This window comes from Agelaius tricolor, unplaced genomic scaffold (genome assembly GCF_023055355.1).
Source record: "Agelaius tricolor isolate 1412-34295 unplaced genomic scaffold, bAgeTri1.0.p SCAF_11, whole genome shotgun sequence".
Taxonomy (NCBI): domain Eukaryota; kingdom Metazoa; phylum Chordata; class Aves; order Passeriformes; family Icteridae; genus Agelaius; species Agelaius tricolor.
In genome coordinates, this window is record NW_027269271.1 from 8,827,057 (window position 1) to 8,845,292 (window position 18,236).

Below are 18,236 nucleotides of genomic sequence, written 5' to 3' on the forward strand. Positions count from 1 at the left end.
TCGCAGCGCGGCTCGCGCCCGTTCCAGCCCGCCTCCTCGCCTGTCCGCCAATCAGCGCCCGGCGCTTCATTTAAACAGCACGAGCTCGCGGGGCCGCGAGCGCAGCGCGTGAGGGCTCCGAGGGTTCGAAATGGAAACAAAACAAGGGCGAGAGCAACGGCCGTGAGGGGACAGCGCTCCGAACCGCGCCCGAAACGCACCCAGAGCCAGGCTAAACCCACGGGGGTTGTACATAGATTTAATCTACAAAACACTTTAAAGCCAAAAGTAGAATGAGAAACACGCAATACCGATGAGAACATCGGCCTCATCTGTTTCCCCTTCATGAACGTTGAAAGACACCCAAATACTGTATTTTCATGCTGCCGGAAAACAAAAAAGGGCAGAAATCAAAGCTAACACAGGCACCCCTGCAAGAAATCCTGTGAAGCACACAATGTTAAGACAAAAGAACTTTACTTTTCCATAGCAAACAAAATTACACATAGGACTGAGTACTTCCACATTTACAGTACACTTCCTAACTTTTCCTTACAGCAAAGAATTTCCCCTAAAAAGACAATTTTAAGGACTTCCATCTAAAATACCAGCCTGTACAGATCACATTTAAAACACATTACCTCAATATATGAGTGACAAAATATTGAGTTCTTTTCACCCTATTCTTTCATATAAAAGGACCAACATTTAACATGACCAAAATGATTATGGGGGATTCAAAAAAATTTGTCATTTTTACCTTTAATCCATCAAAACCTTTTAAACAAAAACACTTCTAATGAACCATGAAAAAGACCCTTTTGGCCTTAAGCAAGGTGACCGCCCTGCATTACATTCTGCCAGTGACATTGTTGGATGCACAGGATGAAATAACCAAATTGTTTTGAGACTGTGCTGTAGAGCAAGATCCCCCAGGACAACAAGGACCTACAGATAAATGCACTCTGCTTCCCTTTATCCTCAGGCACATGGGGAACACACAGACTGCATCAGGTATGCTTGTGTGTTCCACACAGAGAAAATTCACATCCTTTTTATTGTTATCAGGGGAAAAAAACCCCACTATTCATCTACAACAGACTTCACTCATAATGCTACATTCATGAACTCCTACAGAGAAGTTACTTTAAATTTTAAAATTTGGGGTCATTTATTCCTTAGCAGTCCATAACACGTTTCCTGTTTGATCAAGCACATTGCGAGGCGACTCCTTGGAAGCATTCTTCAGTTCTGCAGGCTCTTCCACATTTGTTAGAGGGAAATAAGCTCAGCTGTTTGATGACACCAAATACATCTTTTGTCATTGTGGTCTAGCATGACCCATCTTTAGGAACAACTCCTGGAATTATAATCCAGACAATAGTAGCACTATATTTTTAAGAAAACCACTGCCTAACAGAAAAATATCTTCACCATTACAATGGCTGATGTTCAGCATGAAAAGAACCCATGAGGAATACACCTCTCTATGAAAAGTGTCAGTGCTCAAAGAGGAAATTCCAATACAAATAAATAAACTGAACATAAGACCCACTGAAAGAATTAAAGGCAGTAAGCCAGTCTACAACCAGAAATTTGTATAGCAAAAAAATACAGAATTTAATGTTTGAACAGAACGAGTGCACTAAGTTCTCAGAATCACACAGCAGTCTGGAGAACCAGCACAGACTCCACTTTTCTTCCCCAAAGGCATGCGGAAAAGATCAACTTTTTGCAACGTGCCACTAAACGCTCTTTACAGATCTTTTTAAGAGACACCTGCTTCTTCCTTCTTTAGCAATAAACACTCAACTAATCTAGGGACTGCCTGGTAAACCATTTATTGTAAATGCTCCCTCCACATCAACAGCACCCACACTCTCTGATGAGCACATATTGAACGGGGGGAGCAGACATTGAGGAGTTCAGCCCATAAGCTGTGAGGTGCAGACCTCTGCCCTTCAATCCCAGTCCTCCTACCAGGGACTACCTTCTATCAAGCAGAAACCAGATACTTTCACCTACCAAAGTATCAGCCCATGAAAATTTACTTTGCTCATAAATGAATTTTAAGTAGATGTAAAGCCATACAAATTATAGCTCATGATATTAAATAAAAATAAAAACTATGTATCTAGCATTTAAGCCTTCCTATTGTCTTTCACTGTCAACTGGCAATGATCCAGCCTGACCAGCAGGTACAAACATTAACTAGTAGGGTTATCTGCAAACAAAAGAACACCAAAGAACTAGCAGGTAATTTTTTCCAGGAATGACTAGTAATTCTGGTCACCCAAACAGCAAAGAGCACACTCGTTTTTCTCAAAAACGAGTCCTTTTATAGTCCATTTCTTGTTGGGCATGCACAAACATGGAGCCCTTTGAAAGTTATTGACCTTAATGTTTTCTGAGTAACAACTCAACTAGAGAAAAAAGCCATTCTTTAGAATAGATATAAAAGGCACAATAATGAAAGAATTTTTAAAAGGACATTATCAAGTAAATATGCTCCAAATTCCATTTCAGTGTTTTCCTAGAGTGCCTTCCAAACAGACTGGACTTTAAAAGAAACTATTATTAACCAACCACTTTGAAGCTACTGTTTTGTCAAAAGCCCACAATAGTTATTTCTACTGTAGGACAGAAAAGACAAGAAATAACAAAGAATTAGGCTTTTAGTCTGAGCACTGCACTGACACCACTGATGTTGGGTTACTTTCAACAGTACAACTACAAATGCAGTAGAACTCATGTTTCATTTGCACATGAATAGTATATATGATACACACATGTAGACTTGAAAAGTACACATAAAGCAGCCATTTTCAAGCCATGGAGTGTGAAGATGACAGAAGCAGTTTTATTTTGAAAGGAGATGAAAGGTGGAGTTAGAAAGCAGAAAGGGTGGTACTTGATAGTGTCCTTTCAGAAGGTGGCATTCAATGGCCTTGTTATTGCTGTGTATTTGCTAGTCTTCAGCTTCTTCCCAGATCTATTTACAGCATGTCAGTCTGAACATTCCCAGAGCACAGCTCTAAATTTTACTTTAGAGATACAAACATAGAACAGTTAAACATATGTAGTCCTGTTTTAGAAACTGAACTTTTAAAGTTTAGGACTTCTATTGTGCTTCTTTGGCTAAGTCCTATTTAAATATTGGTAACACAATTCTATAACTCTGCCACTATTTAACAGCTAACAGAAATCTTTGGTGTGTTTAGGTTAAGAATCCATTAGGGTACAAGCTTCAAAATATGAACATTTAGGCAGTTCTGGCCCCTCTCCTGCAAACTGCTCAACACTGAAATAGATGATTAATAGAATCTAACACCAAAGTATCTGAATACAATCTCAAATGATCTGTGCCACTTGAGAGTTTGTAGAACTGTGATAAGAGAACCAACCATCTTATCACAACAACTCCCTTGTGCTCAGCTCATTGAATAAATTTAACAGTTATAACAATACACATAAATCCAGTTTCCCATTTTAAAGATTCTTTCAGATAATAATTTAAGAATACAGAAAACTGGAGGAACATTTCAATCTTAATTCTCATCTTACTAAGATGGATATCTTATTATACAATTCTTGTGAGGAATTATGAAGATTATAAAGTTACTTCAGATACTTTCTTTGGCATCATATTCACCATACAAACACATAGTAATTATTTTTAAAGTACACTTAAAAGAGAAAGCTTGATTAGGTTAAACTATACTAGATTTCATGGTGACACCAGACTTGTAGTTCCAAATGGGTTTTTTTGGAAAAAACCCCTTATGTCTAGTAAAGAAAGAGCTAAAAATAATTAGACATAAAATACTCTCAAGAGTTTAACTTTGGTTTATAAACACAGTACAAGAAAGTGAGAAACAAAACAATTTAATTAGCAACTCACAAGGGATTTAGCATTACTGATTTTCTTTTTTTCTTAAATAGAAATTAAATACTGTTCTGGAACAGTCTTTAAATTTCTCCTCAATCACAGATAACCTGAAAATGGGCACATTAATGTGGGACCCTGATATCATTTCTGCTTTAGCAAGGGTCAACCATGCCAACCCTTTGTGACTGTTCATGTTTCAAAATGACCTTGCAAATACTGCCATTTCTTTCAAAGTTAGAGTGCGGGGTACACTTTAGAAGACAAAGAAGATTGAAAAAGCAAGAAAAAAATGCGTCTTAAAATTATATAGAACTAAGTGTAGAAAATTGACAATACCATTGTCTAGCTCTTCCCACATTATTCAATATTAGAGATCAAAGAAGAACTAAGAGGCCAAATTTAGGCAGCCTAATTGTACTCAGGGGGATGATTGAACACCTTGTTTAGTGTCTTCATAAAGTATCATAAATCACTTTTCAGAAGAACCTAGTGCCTGTGTTCACTGGCTAGGCTCCACAGTCCAGCCACCTTTAAAACCCTCCAAAAATGCCTCAGGTTCAAGAAAATTATATATTAATTTCTGTGTGAAACATAATTCAAAGTTTGTGTTTCATAGCCCTGCCTGCCCTTAGAAACTTTTATGAATTTTAAATACTCCTTATTCTTTTAGAATGCTTTCTATTCCACTTAAAACATTAACTCAAAGTGAGATGCAGAAAGGCAAACAAGTTTTATAAATTAATAGCCAGATATGTAATTACATTTTCAGCCACTATCCTTAAAAGATATTTCAGAGCATTATTTTTAAAAGACCATCTATAAGATTTTTAAAAACTCTTAAAATCACAAGAAACACTCTTCCGTATGCATCAAATTGTGCCTAAATGTTCAAATATTATGTAAACAAATTGTTTTCCCAAAACTATGCAGGAGACTTGATGAGTCCAAATAAAATATAAAATATAAATCTCATTGCCATATCAGCCTTCTGGTGGCCGATGGCTTTGTAAATCCGGTGGAATGTTACGGTCTGATCACGAATGTTCGTTGTTTGAAATATTCTGTACAGTGGGAGTTGTATCTAGCCCCAGTAGAGTTCCAAGATATGACTGGTCTCTAGGATCCAGCATCTGCTCAGGCCTCACAGGATGAACAATGTTTGCAGGCTGTGGAGTCAGGGTGTATTTCTCCAGGAAGGAGAGCTCCGTGGCTCGCTGATAATCCGGCTGCTCGGGCTGCGGGGGCAGGATGCCGTGGGACTGAGCACTGTGCTGCACCAGCTCTGCCTGGGGCTCTGCCATGGGGACAGGGACCAGAGTCACAGGCACACACACTTCTGGGGATACATTCTGCAGCAAAGTTTTGGCTTCTGATTGATATGCTTTGGACTGTTCCACGTACTGTTTAGCCTCAGTTTGGTAAACTTTGTCATCAGAGGTGTACTGCACTGGTAAGGACACTAGCTTTTCCTCTGGAGAAGATGCCAATGCCTCTTCTGCAGCCTTAGACCCATGAACATGATCAATGTGATACTTCAGCTTGTCTTTTCGTTTAAATGTTGCATTGCAGTGCTGGCAGTTAAAGGGTCGAGCATCTGAATGAATAACCATGTGTTTTGTTAATGTCTTCTTAATTCTGAAAGACTGATTACAGATCTGGCATTTGTAGGGCTTCTCACCTGTAAAGATAGAGAAGTAAGCATTAGTTATTCTGAGTAACATCAAATCACACATAAATATGGAAATACCTTCCATGGATTATGGCATCAAGACCTACTGTGAGACAATTTTACTGAAGACAAACTAAGTTCAGCATCAATTTCAGAATCAAGAGAGTCATCAGGAATTTGTTTAGAAGTTACATTGGCATACTCTTCTCCTTACATACAATTCTCTCAGTACTCTGGACTTATGTTAAATTACAAACTAAATTAAAAAGAACAGTCTTTTAACTGCTATGATACTGGGATTAAATGACCTCTATACATTTCAAAAGACAACGATTTTCCTAAACACAAGGCAGGACAAAGAAAGTGAAAGAGAAAGGACATAGCCCTTTCCAAAGGGAGTTCACTCCTTTTTCAGATTAGCGCTTGAAATGCAGTAATCTCTGGAGCACAGAAACATTTAGAAGGTGTGGGTAAATTTGGCAAGAACACACATACCAGTGAACTAAAAGAGGAGGTGCAGAAAGTGCCCCACAAACCTGAGCTGAGATTAGCAGTACTCCAGCTAAACAATCATAAAACAGCATTCAGGAATGGCCAGTATATGAGAATGAATAAAATCTTGCTGCTTTCTACTACTTTCATCCTGAATGCTCAACAACCATAATGAATAAAATCATTGAATCAATACTGATGCATAAAAATGCATCCCTACGTGTTTTGTGGTTTAGTTGGGGTTTATTTTCTTTTTACCTGAATGTGTCCTAAAATGCATTTCCAAACTGGATTTCCCTTTAAAAACTTTCTTACAGACTTCACACTGGTGAAACGTTGCTTTATATCTTTAAAGAAAAAAAGACATTTCATGTTATTTTTTTGTAACCAACTAACAGTAAAGTTATGTCCACAGTCCCTTCTGAAATCTTTAACTGCAAAATAGCTAAATACCAAACTTTCCAAATTTCCTCACTTATGTTCCTATTTCCTGGCATCCACATACCAATAAGGTCAATTAGATTCTTTTCAACATTCAATTTATTATCTGTCGGGATGGCACTTAAGTACTCAAAGAACAAAAGCCACTACAACTTCTTTTTTAACCCCACAAATCTCCTTATACAGCATTTTTTTGCCCAACACTCACAAGAAGGTTTTACTTTGACAGAATCAGGCCATAAATAAGGTTCTAGGAATGGCAGAATTTCTAGGAAGGCTACTGCCTTCAAGAGGAAAAAACCAGCATAAGCAATGTACTGTACTTGTGAGTCAGACGTATCTTTAATGGCTTCTACACAACACTAATGAGTACTAACAGCTAAAACACATCATTTGAAAAACAACCAGATATGTTTATTTCAAATCTCTGAGAGGTTTATTTTTAAAACTCCAGAGTTTTAAAACCCTGTTGCATTTTTAAGGTAGAGACACAACTTGGGTTTCAAAGTTTTTACCTCCTTTCAGAGCCACTAATCTGCTGCCAGCTTCTAAAATACCTTAAATGTGAGATAATTCTCCCTGTGCTTACATGATGACTAATAATTCAGTTTTAACTAGTCTGCAATGAGAGTATTACAGCAAACCATCAATTAAGAACAAAACTGAGACAGATATGTGACAAATTAAAATCTGATCCTTTTTAATGCTTTTATTTACTTAATTGTGCTACAAATGAAGTATCTAGCTTAAATTGTGGAGACAATTTTCTGACATCCCCTTCAAACTGTAATAATATCTCTATTATGAAGTCTGAGGTACAAGCATGACAAACACACAGATAAGCAGAATTCTGCTCACACATCCAAGTCCCAACAAAATCAGTTATAGTACAGAAGCATTTATGCAGTTGTAGAAACCCCACACTTACTTCTGCCAAACTTTTTCTCCTAGATGAACACTTTTATAATGAACTGTGAGGTGATCTCGACGGCCAAAACATTTTCCACATTCCTCACACTGATGTGCTTTTTCACCTACAAGGCCAAAATCCAATACATTTTGGTTAAATCTTTTTGGAACTTTTTAAATGTCTATGACCTATAATCATATTCCCAAAGTTCAGCTAATCAAGCTCCTCCACACCTCACTTGGAGAAGGATTCCCTTATTAAAGAAGAAAATTTAGGAAACATGGTGGTTCTATCAGAGTAATGATGTTACCACTTCTGTATAGGACTAGTCCATGTGATTCCTGCAAAGAACTTTGTGCTCCAAGTCAGGAGACACTTCCCCAAACACTCACTGCATGGGAGTACAAGTGAATGACTGGGAATGTACTCTCTTCATTATGACCTGAAACAGGGTACCTTCAATGATTCAGCTGTTTTAAAGGGAAGCTAATTGAAACACACCAATTATTTTCAGCTACTAATTTGTATAATTTAAAATTACACCTCAGTATTTATCATTTTAATCATCCTGATGGACATAGTTACCTTTTTGTTTTATGCTGTTGTTTAAGAGTATCATGATGCTTTTCAGTCATCTTGAGATCTTCCACAAAGTGGCAGAATATTTCTTCTCATGTAAATAGGGGTGTGGACAGTCAAAGAATGTAACTTTCTAGAGGGGGAAAAGCAAATAGAGCAGAAAAGAGGATTTTTTTTTTGGTTTTGTTTTTTTGGTTTTTGTTTTTGTACTTGGAGTTTTCAAAGATTTCTTTATTTCATAGCAGACATTATTATTATTTCAATAAAGAAGCTGTCTTTCACATAAAGACTCAGGAAGTTTAGACTCTGATCACTTTCATACTTCCATGCTGCCTAGAAAATATTTTGCCTCCAAGAAGGTCATGTTTCCTCTGGATCCTGTTGTGAAAAAGTCACTGGTGAATCTTTGCTCTTCCTATGCATTTGATAACCTTTCTGCTCTCAGAGCAACAGATTTTTTTTTTTTTTTTCCTGATCATCCCCATCTGTTCATAGGGCTGATTCCCTCAGCCTTCCTTCCCTCTTTCCCACAAGAGAGATTTCAGAAACACCTCTCTGATGTTCTTTGCATTGAAGTGATCAGTGTACAAACTTTGACAGAGACTCTGACAGCTTCTTCTGTGTTGTGGCAATAATGTTTCACACAGTTGCTATTAAAAAAAAGAAATCTGGAATCATTAAAAAATCCTCCTTTTTCACTTTTGCTTTTTGTATTTATGATTGTTAAAGCAATTCATTGTTACATGTTTTTGACTGTCCCTCAGCTTTCTATGGTATCAGGGAGGAAACATTTGGCTTTTAAACCTTTAAAACATGTAAGACTATCTCTGCTTTAGCAGACCTTAAAAAGAATGGCAGGGACTTTTATGAGGCCTAAAACATTGCATGCACTGAAAAAAAAAAATCCATCTTTAACTTTTTATTTGGTTTTATTTCAAAATAGTAATTTTTAAGCCAACTTCCAAAGAAAATACCTACCTGAATGTATTTTTTTGTGTTTTGTCAGATGGTCATGCCGAATAAACGTTTTCCCACATTCTTCACATTCATATCTCTTGTCATCATGGTGCACTCTTAGATGAAGTCTGCATATTGAGTCATAAACATGGCCATAAAATACAATTCCATTAAAACAATCTGTACTGCTAATTCAATGCAAAAGAGCAGAAAATGCAGTCTTTATTGCTTCACATAAGTATCAGGAAGCAACTTCAGCTGAACTGCACCTGAATTGTTCTTAGAAAGCAAGAGAGAGCTGAGCTCTCTTATGTGAAATTAATTTAGTGGGATATTTTAGTCCTCTGCTTATTTTCTGTTTGAATAACAAAACCACAAAAGTTTCATATGTGCAAAAATCTCAACTTTGTAGGGTTTTTTTGTGTTTAAGCCACTAATGTACAACAAATTAAATTAATTCTGATGCATTAGCAATATATTTTTTAAACTGAAAGATGCTTAGAACATTTACTAATGCTCTCAGAGGGAGTACATCAAACATATACATTACAAAGAATTATGTCAATAACATGAATGCATATATATCACCAAATAAGCAAAACAGTTTACCAGCCTGTTTAATAAAGATCTATACCTGTAAGAGCTTCCATGACGAAAACTCTGCCCACAAATACTGCAAAGATGAGGCTTCTCTCCACTGTGAATTCTCAGATGTTCTTTCAAAGTTGTTCTGTTTAACAAAGCCAGTAAAATTTAATTTTAAGCAATATCCCTTAGTGAAAAAGTAAAAACATACTATCATTTTCTCAATTTCTCTTACTGTGATGGATCACAATAGATCTGAATGGCTGTATAAATTCAGATATACACACTAACACATGCATACAAAAACAGTCTGGCAACCTATTTACTGAACCAACTGGGTCTAGAAACAGTATCAGGAAAGAAAGAAAACACTAAAATTTGGAAAACATATATTCAAGAAAACATCTTTCAAAAAAAAAAAAACTGCAAGATGTTTTTGCACAACAGAGAAACTTAAGTTTCTTAACAGTAAGAACTTAAGTGAAGTGAATGAGAGGTAAGACTTTCTTAATATATTTGCACTTCCTAATTAATTACCTACAGCTGTCACCCTTAATTTTAGAGGTGACCAGAAAATCCAATGCTACCTCTGGCTCTCCCACTACCTTTTAACACACTAACACTCTGAAATGGTCTTGTTTATGTTAAAAACTCGAAGCGTATTCAACAGCAAACAAAGGATGCTAAATATTGCTGTGTTCTGCTGAAGTTCAGGTAGTCAGCCAAGTCCTTACCGTTCCCTGACGGATTTCCCACAGATGAAACATGTCCATTTCCTCTTTCCCCCATGAGTACATTCTATGTGGCGTTTCAGATTCCCTGTGTCATTAAACTGGCGGCCACAAATATCACAAGGAAAAGGCCCTACAGGGAGACAGACACACAGAGCAGGATTGACTGACAGCTAAAATAAACAACAAGCCCAGACTGGTTACTTTTGAAAACCCTCATCAATTTACAAAGCAAAACTTTTGTCTAACAAATTGTTCATCTTTAGTACAGTCAGCATACTTTAGATTGTGTGAGCTTTCTGCTAAGTTACTTCTAAGATCTGGCATGTTGGCAAACTTCACGACAGTAAAGCAAAAATTCAAAATTCATAGTCAAAAGCAATTAAGCCCACTTAGACCACTTGAAAGAAGACATTCTTATCACCCATCTAGCTCCTACCCAGCAGAAATAATCAGTAGTATAAAAAAAGTCTGCAGAATACTTCAGGAGGAAAGGAAGAGGTCTTTTGAAAACTTCAGGAAGAATCTGACTCCCTAGCTGAGAATCAATTTTGTGCAAAAAACTTTCAAATCAAACTAACCTTCATTCTTCTTCCTCCGCAAAATTCTGACTTTTTTGGGTACCAGAGAATGCCTCAAAAAGACAGCTGAACACAAAAGTAAAAACCCAACCAACAAAAAACCTTCCAACAACTCTTCCCCAAAAGTGGAAGAGAGAATTGTAAAAGGAGGTGAGGTGAAAACCAGACTGACCAGGACATAAAATGGTGGGGGAATGCTTTACTTTAAATCTAGTGTTTACATGTCAGAAGGAGGTTTCTATACCGAGATGGAATTTTTCCTGATGTTTCAGTCTTGCAAACCGGGATTTGAAATGCTCTTCGCAGTAGGTACATTTGAAGGGTTTGTCCTGAGAGTGAAGGATCATATGCTCTTCTAAGTGAGGTCTTCGAGTGAAAGATTTCTTACAAATCTGAAATGATACCACACTTTGTCAAAGATACATCCATTATAACCAGATTCTTTTCCTATTCATAAACTCATAAAACTTTTTATCATCTGCTCTCTGCACCAATGTAAGATTAAATACTTTATTAAAATTAAATATTTTTCAAAAACCTCTATGTCAGTATGGAAAGCCTTGCACTCAACATCAAAACCAACCTGTGCTCTACATAAACCATAGTGAACTGTAATGTATAGATTAGGATGCAGATCCATGACAGCCTAAATCAACTACTGGCAACTCCTGCATGCAGTTATATGTTCCTCCCCAGTCCTTCTCTCTACTGACTCCAGCACTTCCCAGACTCCCTTCCTAGGGTGTTTCAACACAGTAACTGAGCCAAAAATAAACCAGTGGAAAAAAGCAAATAGTTTTGGCTTGGGTTTGGATGCTGAAACAGTTTAGTTGGACTGTGGTAAAAGTTGTTGTAGTATAAACTACTGTAGAACCAAAGTCATACCTGTTCCTTTATTTCCTCTGGGAAATTCCCTGACAGCAGGTATTAAAGAGAAAATGCCAATACCAACAAGGAAATGTAGCTCAAAATACATTGAGCTACAGGACCATCAGAAGCCTAACATTATGTGTGTTTTTTAGTACTGCTTTGAGATTAACCAAAACCAAAATGTTCAAGAATTACTAGTAGTGACTTAAATAAGCACACAGTACAATTATAGAATTGAATCCACAACTCCAATTCAGGCATTTAAACCAGGTATTACAATTTATCATCAGGATCCTATGCTTCAACACACAGAGTGCTCATGTTTCCCTGTGAGACTCCTACTGTTGTTTATGACAGCTCAGCTGAGCACTACAACTCCCACACATTAACTCCTGCAATCAGCTTCACAGAGCACACATGAATAAGGAAATCAAAAACAGCAGCTCTATTTGTTTAAAAACTCATTAATGTTAAATACAGGTGTAAGAAAATCCACATTTGTATAAAGTATAATAGCCCTCTTGCTTTTCCATAATATGTACTGTTTGTGCAAATTTGCTCATATTCCTCAAGGATTAAAATATGGTCAGCAAATCCTGTTGTTCACAGACAGATTACAGCATAAACCAATAACCTTAGTGAATCCTGCAGCTTACATCTGTGGCACCTTTGCCCTCAGAACACACCACATGAACAAACAAACTCACAGCACAGCATCCAAGGGCCCTGTTCAATGTCCAACTGCTGTAAAAGTTGGAATTCTACCTGCTTTTAATTCAAGTCCATTTTCAATGCACACGAGCAGCACAGGAGCAGCAGCTCACTTCTTTAAAAATTTCTACTTACAACGTTCAATTTAAAAAATAAACCCACAAACCAGGAAGTGGAGTTTATCAAACCACTCATCTGGTAACACACTTTCCCAGAAAAGAATGTCAACAATGTTGCACAATGGATTCTCACCATTAAAATGCTTCTTATCTAGTAACAAACAAAATCTGTAACACATTCACACATTACAGCTTCACCTGGAAGATAACACCCTTTGATGAACCAGGTAATAACCTTGAACCACCGTCCCACCAGCTGCACAATGAACAATACAAATTCCTACGGCTGATATCTCCCAGATTCCTACTGTATGTTTACAATTGAAAGTTCCCAAATAAAGCAAGGTTTATAATTATGTTACAGCCCCTAATATTATAGACACACTGCAGCTTACAGCAGTCTGCACAAACAAAACAGCTGCCCTAAAAAACAAAAAGAAAACCAATTCCCTTAAAAAAGTAGGAACAACAAAACTCCACATCTGAAACCTTAAAACATTATTTGGCAGCATACACAAAGAGAATGGAAATGCTACAATTCCTTTTTAGATCAGATGTAGTTTCATACATATACCTCTCAGAGGAAAATCAAGTAAAGTATTCTGTGATTTTACAACTAGAGATAAATTTAGCACAAATTCACAATTCTGTTGACATGCATATGCAGGTAAATGAGAAAGCGTTTTATATTTAACATGTATCTTCCTCACAATTGAGAGATCCTTCCTGTAACAGTACACTTTATGGTCAGTGTTTATTATGTGTAATTAACAGGAAAGCAAATACTGGTTTTAAAGCACTCATAACATTCAAGTCTAATAATCTGTAAACTGATGTATTTGAAAAGATACTGCCTCTAACTATTTTAGAATTCAAATTGGGATTATTTATTTGACCAGAGGCTGTACATATAGACAAAGTTCAGCCCTTAGATCAGCAGACAGAGGAAATGTATCACTTAGAGGAAAACCATCCCCTAGAAAGCTTTCTGAGACTTCACAGAAACACATACCAGATTTTCATTAAAGTTCACAGAAGGTAAACAGTACAGAACAAAAAAAAGTTCTGAAGGATTACTTACATCACATTTCCAACCTTCACTCTTTGTCTTCTTGATAGAAAGAAATTCTTGTACATTCTCTGGATGAAACCTAGGAGAAAGAAGCTGAAAGTAGCCAGAACTTTCCAAGATGAAGATTATCTAAATACCTATTTCTAAGCTTTATATGTCATGGAAGTTGCTCACCACACTGGCAGAACAGAATACTGATGCTGAAACAATTCTAATGACACAAGTAACTGGAAAGCAGTGTTGACTATGGTCTCATGTAGAACTTTATACAACATTTGATAAGACAGAAGGCAGTTTCAACTTATGGAGATTTACAAAGAAAAAAGAAAAAAGGCAGTATGTAAATAGTAATACCTTATAATTAGACCTGCCATAAATTGTTTATCTAAAATAATCTGATCAGAAATGGTTTAGACAGGTATTATCATCAACAATAAAGCACCGACACCTAAAATTAAAGAAGGTATTTTACTCTACCTTCAAATTAAAAGCAGTCAGGTAAATTTTAAGCCTGATATGTTCTGACTGTGCTAGCTCATCTGAAAGATTCTAAAATTTGTAATAAAACCTTTTGGCAGAACCCCCATAGAAGCACTACAGCTATTTCTTACTGCAGGTTAAGTGATACTGCTAACCCCCACGCCCTTTGAAAAGGCAGTTATTTGAAGATATAGTTATAAAAATAATGCAGAACATGTTGTGTTTATATACATGCTTATCTCCACTTTTAAAATGAAAAAAATGCCTCTTCAGAAATGCCAGACACATTATGTCATACTTGCCTCTTCACGTGCTTCGCTAAGGTCTTCTTGCTTGCATGGAGCTTATTGCAGTAGGGACATTTGTGCTCCTTCTTATGGAAGTCAGTGTCACTGGAGTGTTTCTTTCTGTGCACTGTCAGGTTGGACTTGGTGGAGTAGCGCTGGTGACAAATATCACATTCAAAAGGCTTCTCACCTGTGTGGACACGGGTGTGGCTCTCATATTTACCTGGACAACAAAGTCAAATCTGTTAGCATGAACTGTAACAAGTATCACCTGCAACAGGCATGTTTGGGGTTGATTCTATAATCTCTCTCACATGCAGTCAAGCTCTAAGTACCCTCCACATCCACCCAAAGATCCCTACTGGCTTACAACACTGAAAACTGCCCAGTGCTCACCTATGTGTTTGATCCAAGGTCTCTCCAAACACTTTCATCTTCCTACAAATTTGTGCAAGGGTTACAAGTCACTCTTGTTCAAACCTACAGCATAGTATGATCTTAAATACTGCAAATTACAGTCCTATTCTTTCACTACACTGATCATGAGTACCATTCCAGAACAGGGAACAGCCTCACAACAAACTGGTAATCTTAAGGTACTTTCAAATAGCAGAACACTGAATGAAAGACACAAACCCTTGCACCCTATCTGTGTTTGGGACCCAACATACTACAAAAATGCTACTGTCTCATGTCTTTCACATGGCTTGTATTCCCTCTTCTGTTTGCCAATGTTTTTTCTGAGGACAAAATTCTGTCCTGTGGATAAATCTACCTCGAGTCAATAGCAGCCTCTCTGCTTTGTACTAGATTTTACTTTTTTCTCTGCAGAACATACATGCATGCTGCTGTATAGTACTGTAAATTTATGAGCTTCTGCAGCTCATAAATTTAACATGTAAGTCAATTGTCCATTGTAATACAAACTTATAAAGAAATACTTTATGTATCGCTTGTTGTAATGCATGCTTGTCATGGATCTTTTGAGCACAGAACTAGAATTCTAAGTTATGAAAGTGCAAAGAGAAAAGGGCTTCCAATGTGAGCAGAACCAAAATGTACCATTCCAACCCTAAATACTCACAGGCCATTTATTTCTGCACAGCAGATATGCTAACAACCAGAATCCAGAGCAGTGGAAGAGAAATAAATGTAGTACTTGCAGATTTTTAAAATAATGTGCTCAGATAATCTATTTAAACTATTTAGCAACCACAGACATAACAACTTAGTACACTTCAAGAAAATAGCAGCACACTGGATCAGTGAGATGATCCAGAAATTCTTATATTCACTCTCCAGGACAGAGGAAAAACTTGGCTTATTTCCCACACAAACAGCACCACCATGAAGGAGATGAACCTGACTCGCTCTTACCTACTCGATCAAACTTTTTGTCACACTTGGGACACTGCAGTAGCTTTTTGCTACTGCTTTGAATGATGACTGGAGCTAAGCCTTCAGGAATATTCCCCATTGAGTCAGCTGCCTCAGAACCCTCTTCAGCATCATTCTGTTCCTTTTCGCTTTGTTCTTCAGATTCCGAATCTTCACCTGACATTTCCTCTTCCTGCCCATCTTCATCCACGTTGGACTCACTTTCACTGTCTTCAAATTCACTTCTCTCAGATGTCTCCTTGTCAGAACTGACTTTTTCCAAGTTGCTGTCAGAGGCATCACCACTTTCATTGTCACTGATACCGAACTTAGCTGGACACTTACGGCTTCTCGTGGAGCGTCTAGTGGAAAAGCTGGCCTTCTCAACCATTTTTAACCCATGCTTTTGTTCCAGGGAAAGGGGGCGGTGGGCTTTAGCCAAATGATTCTCTAAGGACTTCTTGTAACAGAAACTTCGACCACAAAAAGTGCACTGATGACTATTTAATAGTTTACCTGTCAGTTCACTGAGTGTTTCTACTGGTCTAGGTGCATCAGTAACCACATCAGTCTGTACACTGGAAACATTTTCGTTATTTAGTAACTTCACTGCATCTATGATATCTAAAAATTTTGCTGCTTCCAGCACTAATGGAATTTCATTTTTATACACAAAAAACTCAGAAGTGTAAAGAAACTCAAGCAAATGTTGAAAGACAGAATGAGTTACATGATCTAACGTGACAACGTCGGTGCTTGGATTTTTGCTCAAACAGGCATGAAAATAACTACTCCCAACAGCCACAACAACTTTGTGAGCACTAAATTCTTTTCCTTCTACAATTATGAGTAAATCACAAAATGATGGATGTTTCTGCCTATCATCATTTAAGTATTTAAGTAGATTTTTGTTATACTGCAATGAGCTTAGGAGCTTTCTTTGCTCTGGTGATGGTGAAAGTTCTCGGGAAGATTCGAGCTGATCTGCAGAAGCTGTTTCTGCAGACTTGGAGACAATTTCTTGCGCACAGTCCACTACAAGAATCTGTTCTGAAGTATCTTTCTCATGGCCAAGATGAACCTTTTCATTTAGACTTGCAGCGAGCCGTCTCCTTTTCTTCATTGCAAAAATGCAACTTCAGGATCAGGAGCTTCATAGGTGATTACCAAAGAGTTCCCGTGAAGACTTGGTTCTGCTCCGGACCTTAAGAAAACATGCAACAGTAATTTCATACTCTGCCAAAAGAATTATGATAAAAATTATTCTTAGCACTTAAACATTACTTCCATTTTTAATAACCCTTTCTAGATTTCACTGTTAGTTTTATGTATCGCTGTAACTGAGGTTTTAATTAAATCACTAAGCTCTCCTTGCGTTGCAGACCGCGGCACAACCTGCTGCGAGCCAGCGAGCAGACACCGCCTATTATTAGCTCTAAGGCGGCGGCCGGGCTGGCTTCGCTCGGCTCCCGGCCGCATTTAGCCTGCGCCCCACTCCGGGCCGGGCGCGCACTGTTGTTATTATTACTACACCGAAGCTCCTTCTCTTTCCGTTTCACCCAACAGGGCAAAGCCATCCCAGCTGCTCCCCAGGCCGGGCCGGACCCCCCCGGGCCGCCTGGCCCGGCCCTACCGCGCCTGTCCCCGCCGAGCGGCCGCGCTGCCCCTGCCCCAGGGACGCTGCCTTCGTCCCCCGCCGAGGGCAGAGCAGGGCCGGGCCGAGCGGGATCAGCGGCACCGAGCGCAGGAGCACCGAGGACGCCGCGGTCCCGCGGTGCTTAAGATGGCCGCGCCCGCCCCCTGGCCCGTCCCGTTCCCGTCCCGTTGCCCCGCGCTGCCCCGGCGCGGGCCCGTCCGTCGCACCTGCGCGGCGCCGGGCGCTCCCGGGGCCGCTCGGCCGCCCAACGCCGCTGCCCCCGGTCCGGTCCCGCGCCCGCCGCTTCCGGGCCCGCCGCCCGCGTCAGCGGGGTCACGGCGGCGCTTCCGAGCGGGGCGGGGCGCGGCGGCTGCGCGGGCGGGACCGGGGCCGGGAGGGGGCCGCGCCCTGACAGGGCCCGGCGCCGGAACGCGGCCCCGAGGGTGAAAGTAGCGAGCAGGAACCAGGAGAGCTCGCTCCAATAGCGCCAGCGACTCGGGATGGCCGAGCCGCCACCGGCTCTGCGCCATGATACCCCGCTGAGGCGGACTCTGCTTGGAAGAAGCAGTGCGCGTAGGGGCTTGTGAAATTCCCGGGTTTCCTGCTTCCCCTAGTTCTGCGCAATAATACGAGTTTTAGTTTGTTTTCTGCTTGAGTATTTTGAAGCACCTGACGTGAAATTGCCACTTTCCGCGCTTCCTGGGCGGCAGAAGGAGCACCCAGAGAGGTGCCCGGCTCGGTGCCGCTCCTCAGCGTACGGAAGGCGCTGCCCGCTGTTCCTCCCAGCTCCATCTCTCCCCCGAGATAAACAATTGCCACGGACAATGTGACACCGAACATGAGCTTGTTTTCCTGACAGCCTTAAAGAAGG

The 18,236-nt window shown here is 39.3% G+C and overlaps 1 protein-coding gene across 2 annotated transcripts; it reads right to left on the bottom strand.

Moving 5' to 3' along the window:
- Positions 1-439: 439 nt before the first annotated feature.
- ZBTB41 (zinc finger and BTB domain containing 41) lies at positions 440-17,738 on the bottom strand. 2 transcript variants are annotated; one of them, XM_071436019.1, is made up of 11 exons: positions 17,593-17,738; positions 15,730-16,933; positions 14,368-14,575; positions 13,595-13,664; positions 11,058-11,205; positions 10,236-10,365; positions 9,551-9,646; positions 8,938-9,044; positions 7,399-7,504; positions 6,288-6,376; positions 440-5,546 (listed from the first exon to the last, which is right to left on the bottom strand). In XM_071436019.1, the coding sequence occupies exons 2-11, from the start codon at positions 16,850-16,852 to the stop codon at positions 4,903-4,905; spliced, it is 2,721 nt and encodes a 906-aa protein (XP_071292120.1). In that variant the 5' UTR covers positions 16,853-16,933; positions 17,593-17,738; the 3' UTR covers positions 440-4,902. The 2 variants fall into 2 exon arrangements, with proteins under 2 accessions (XP_071292120.1, XP_071292121.1); XM_071436020.1 differs by having other exon boundaries at positions 15,730-16,965; positions 17,593-17,710.
- Between the last annotated feature and the right edge of the window lie 498 nt (positions 17,739-18,236).

Coding starts and splice junctions, on each gene's coding strand:
- ZBTB41 (XM_071436019.1), bottom strand. CDS start 16,852: ATGAAGAAAAGGAGACGGCTCGCTGCAAGTCTAAATGAAAAGGTTCAT. Junction 13,665..14,367: donor TTAGCGAAGCACGTGAAGAG/GCAAGTATGACA, acceptor TCTTTCTCCTAG/GTTTCATCCAGAGAATGTAC. Junction 10,366..11,057: donor TCAGGAAAAATTCCATCTCG/GTATAGAAACCT, acceptor GTCTCCCTGTAG/GGCCTTTTCCTTGTGATATT.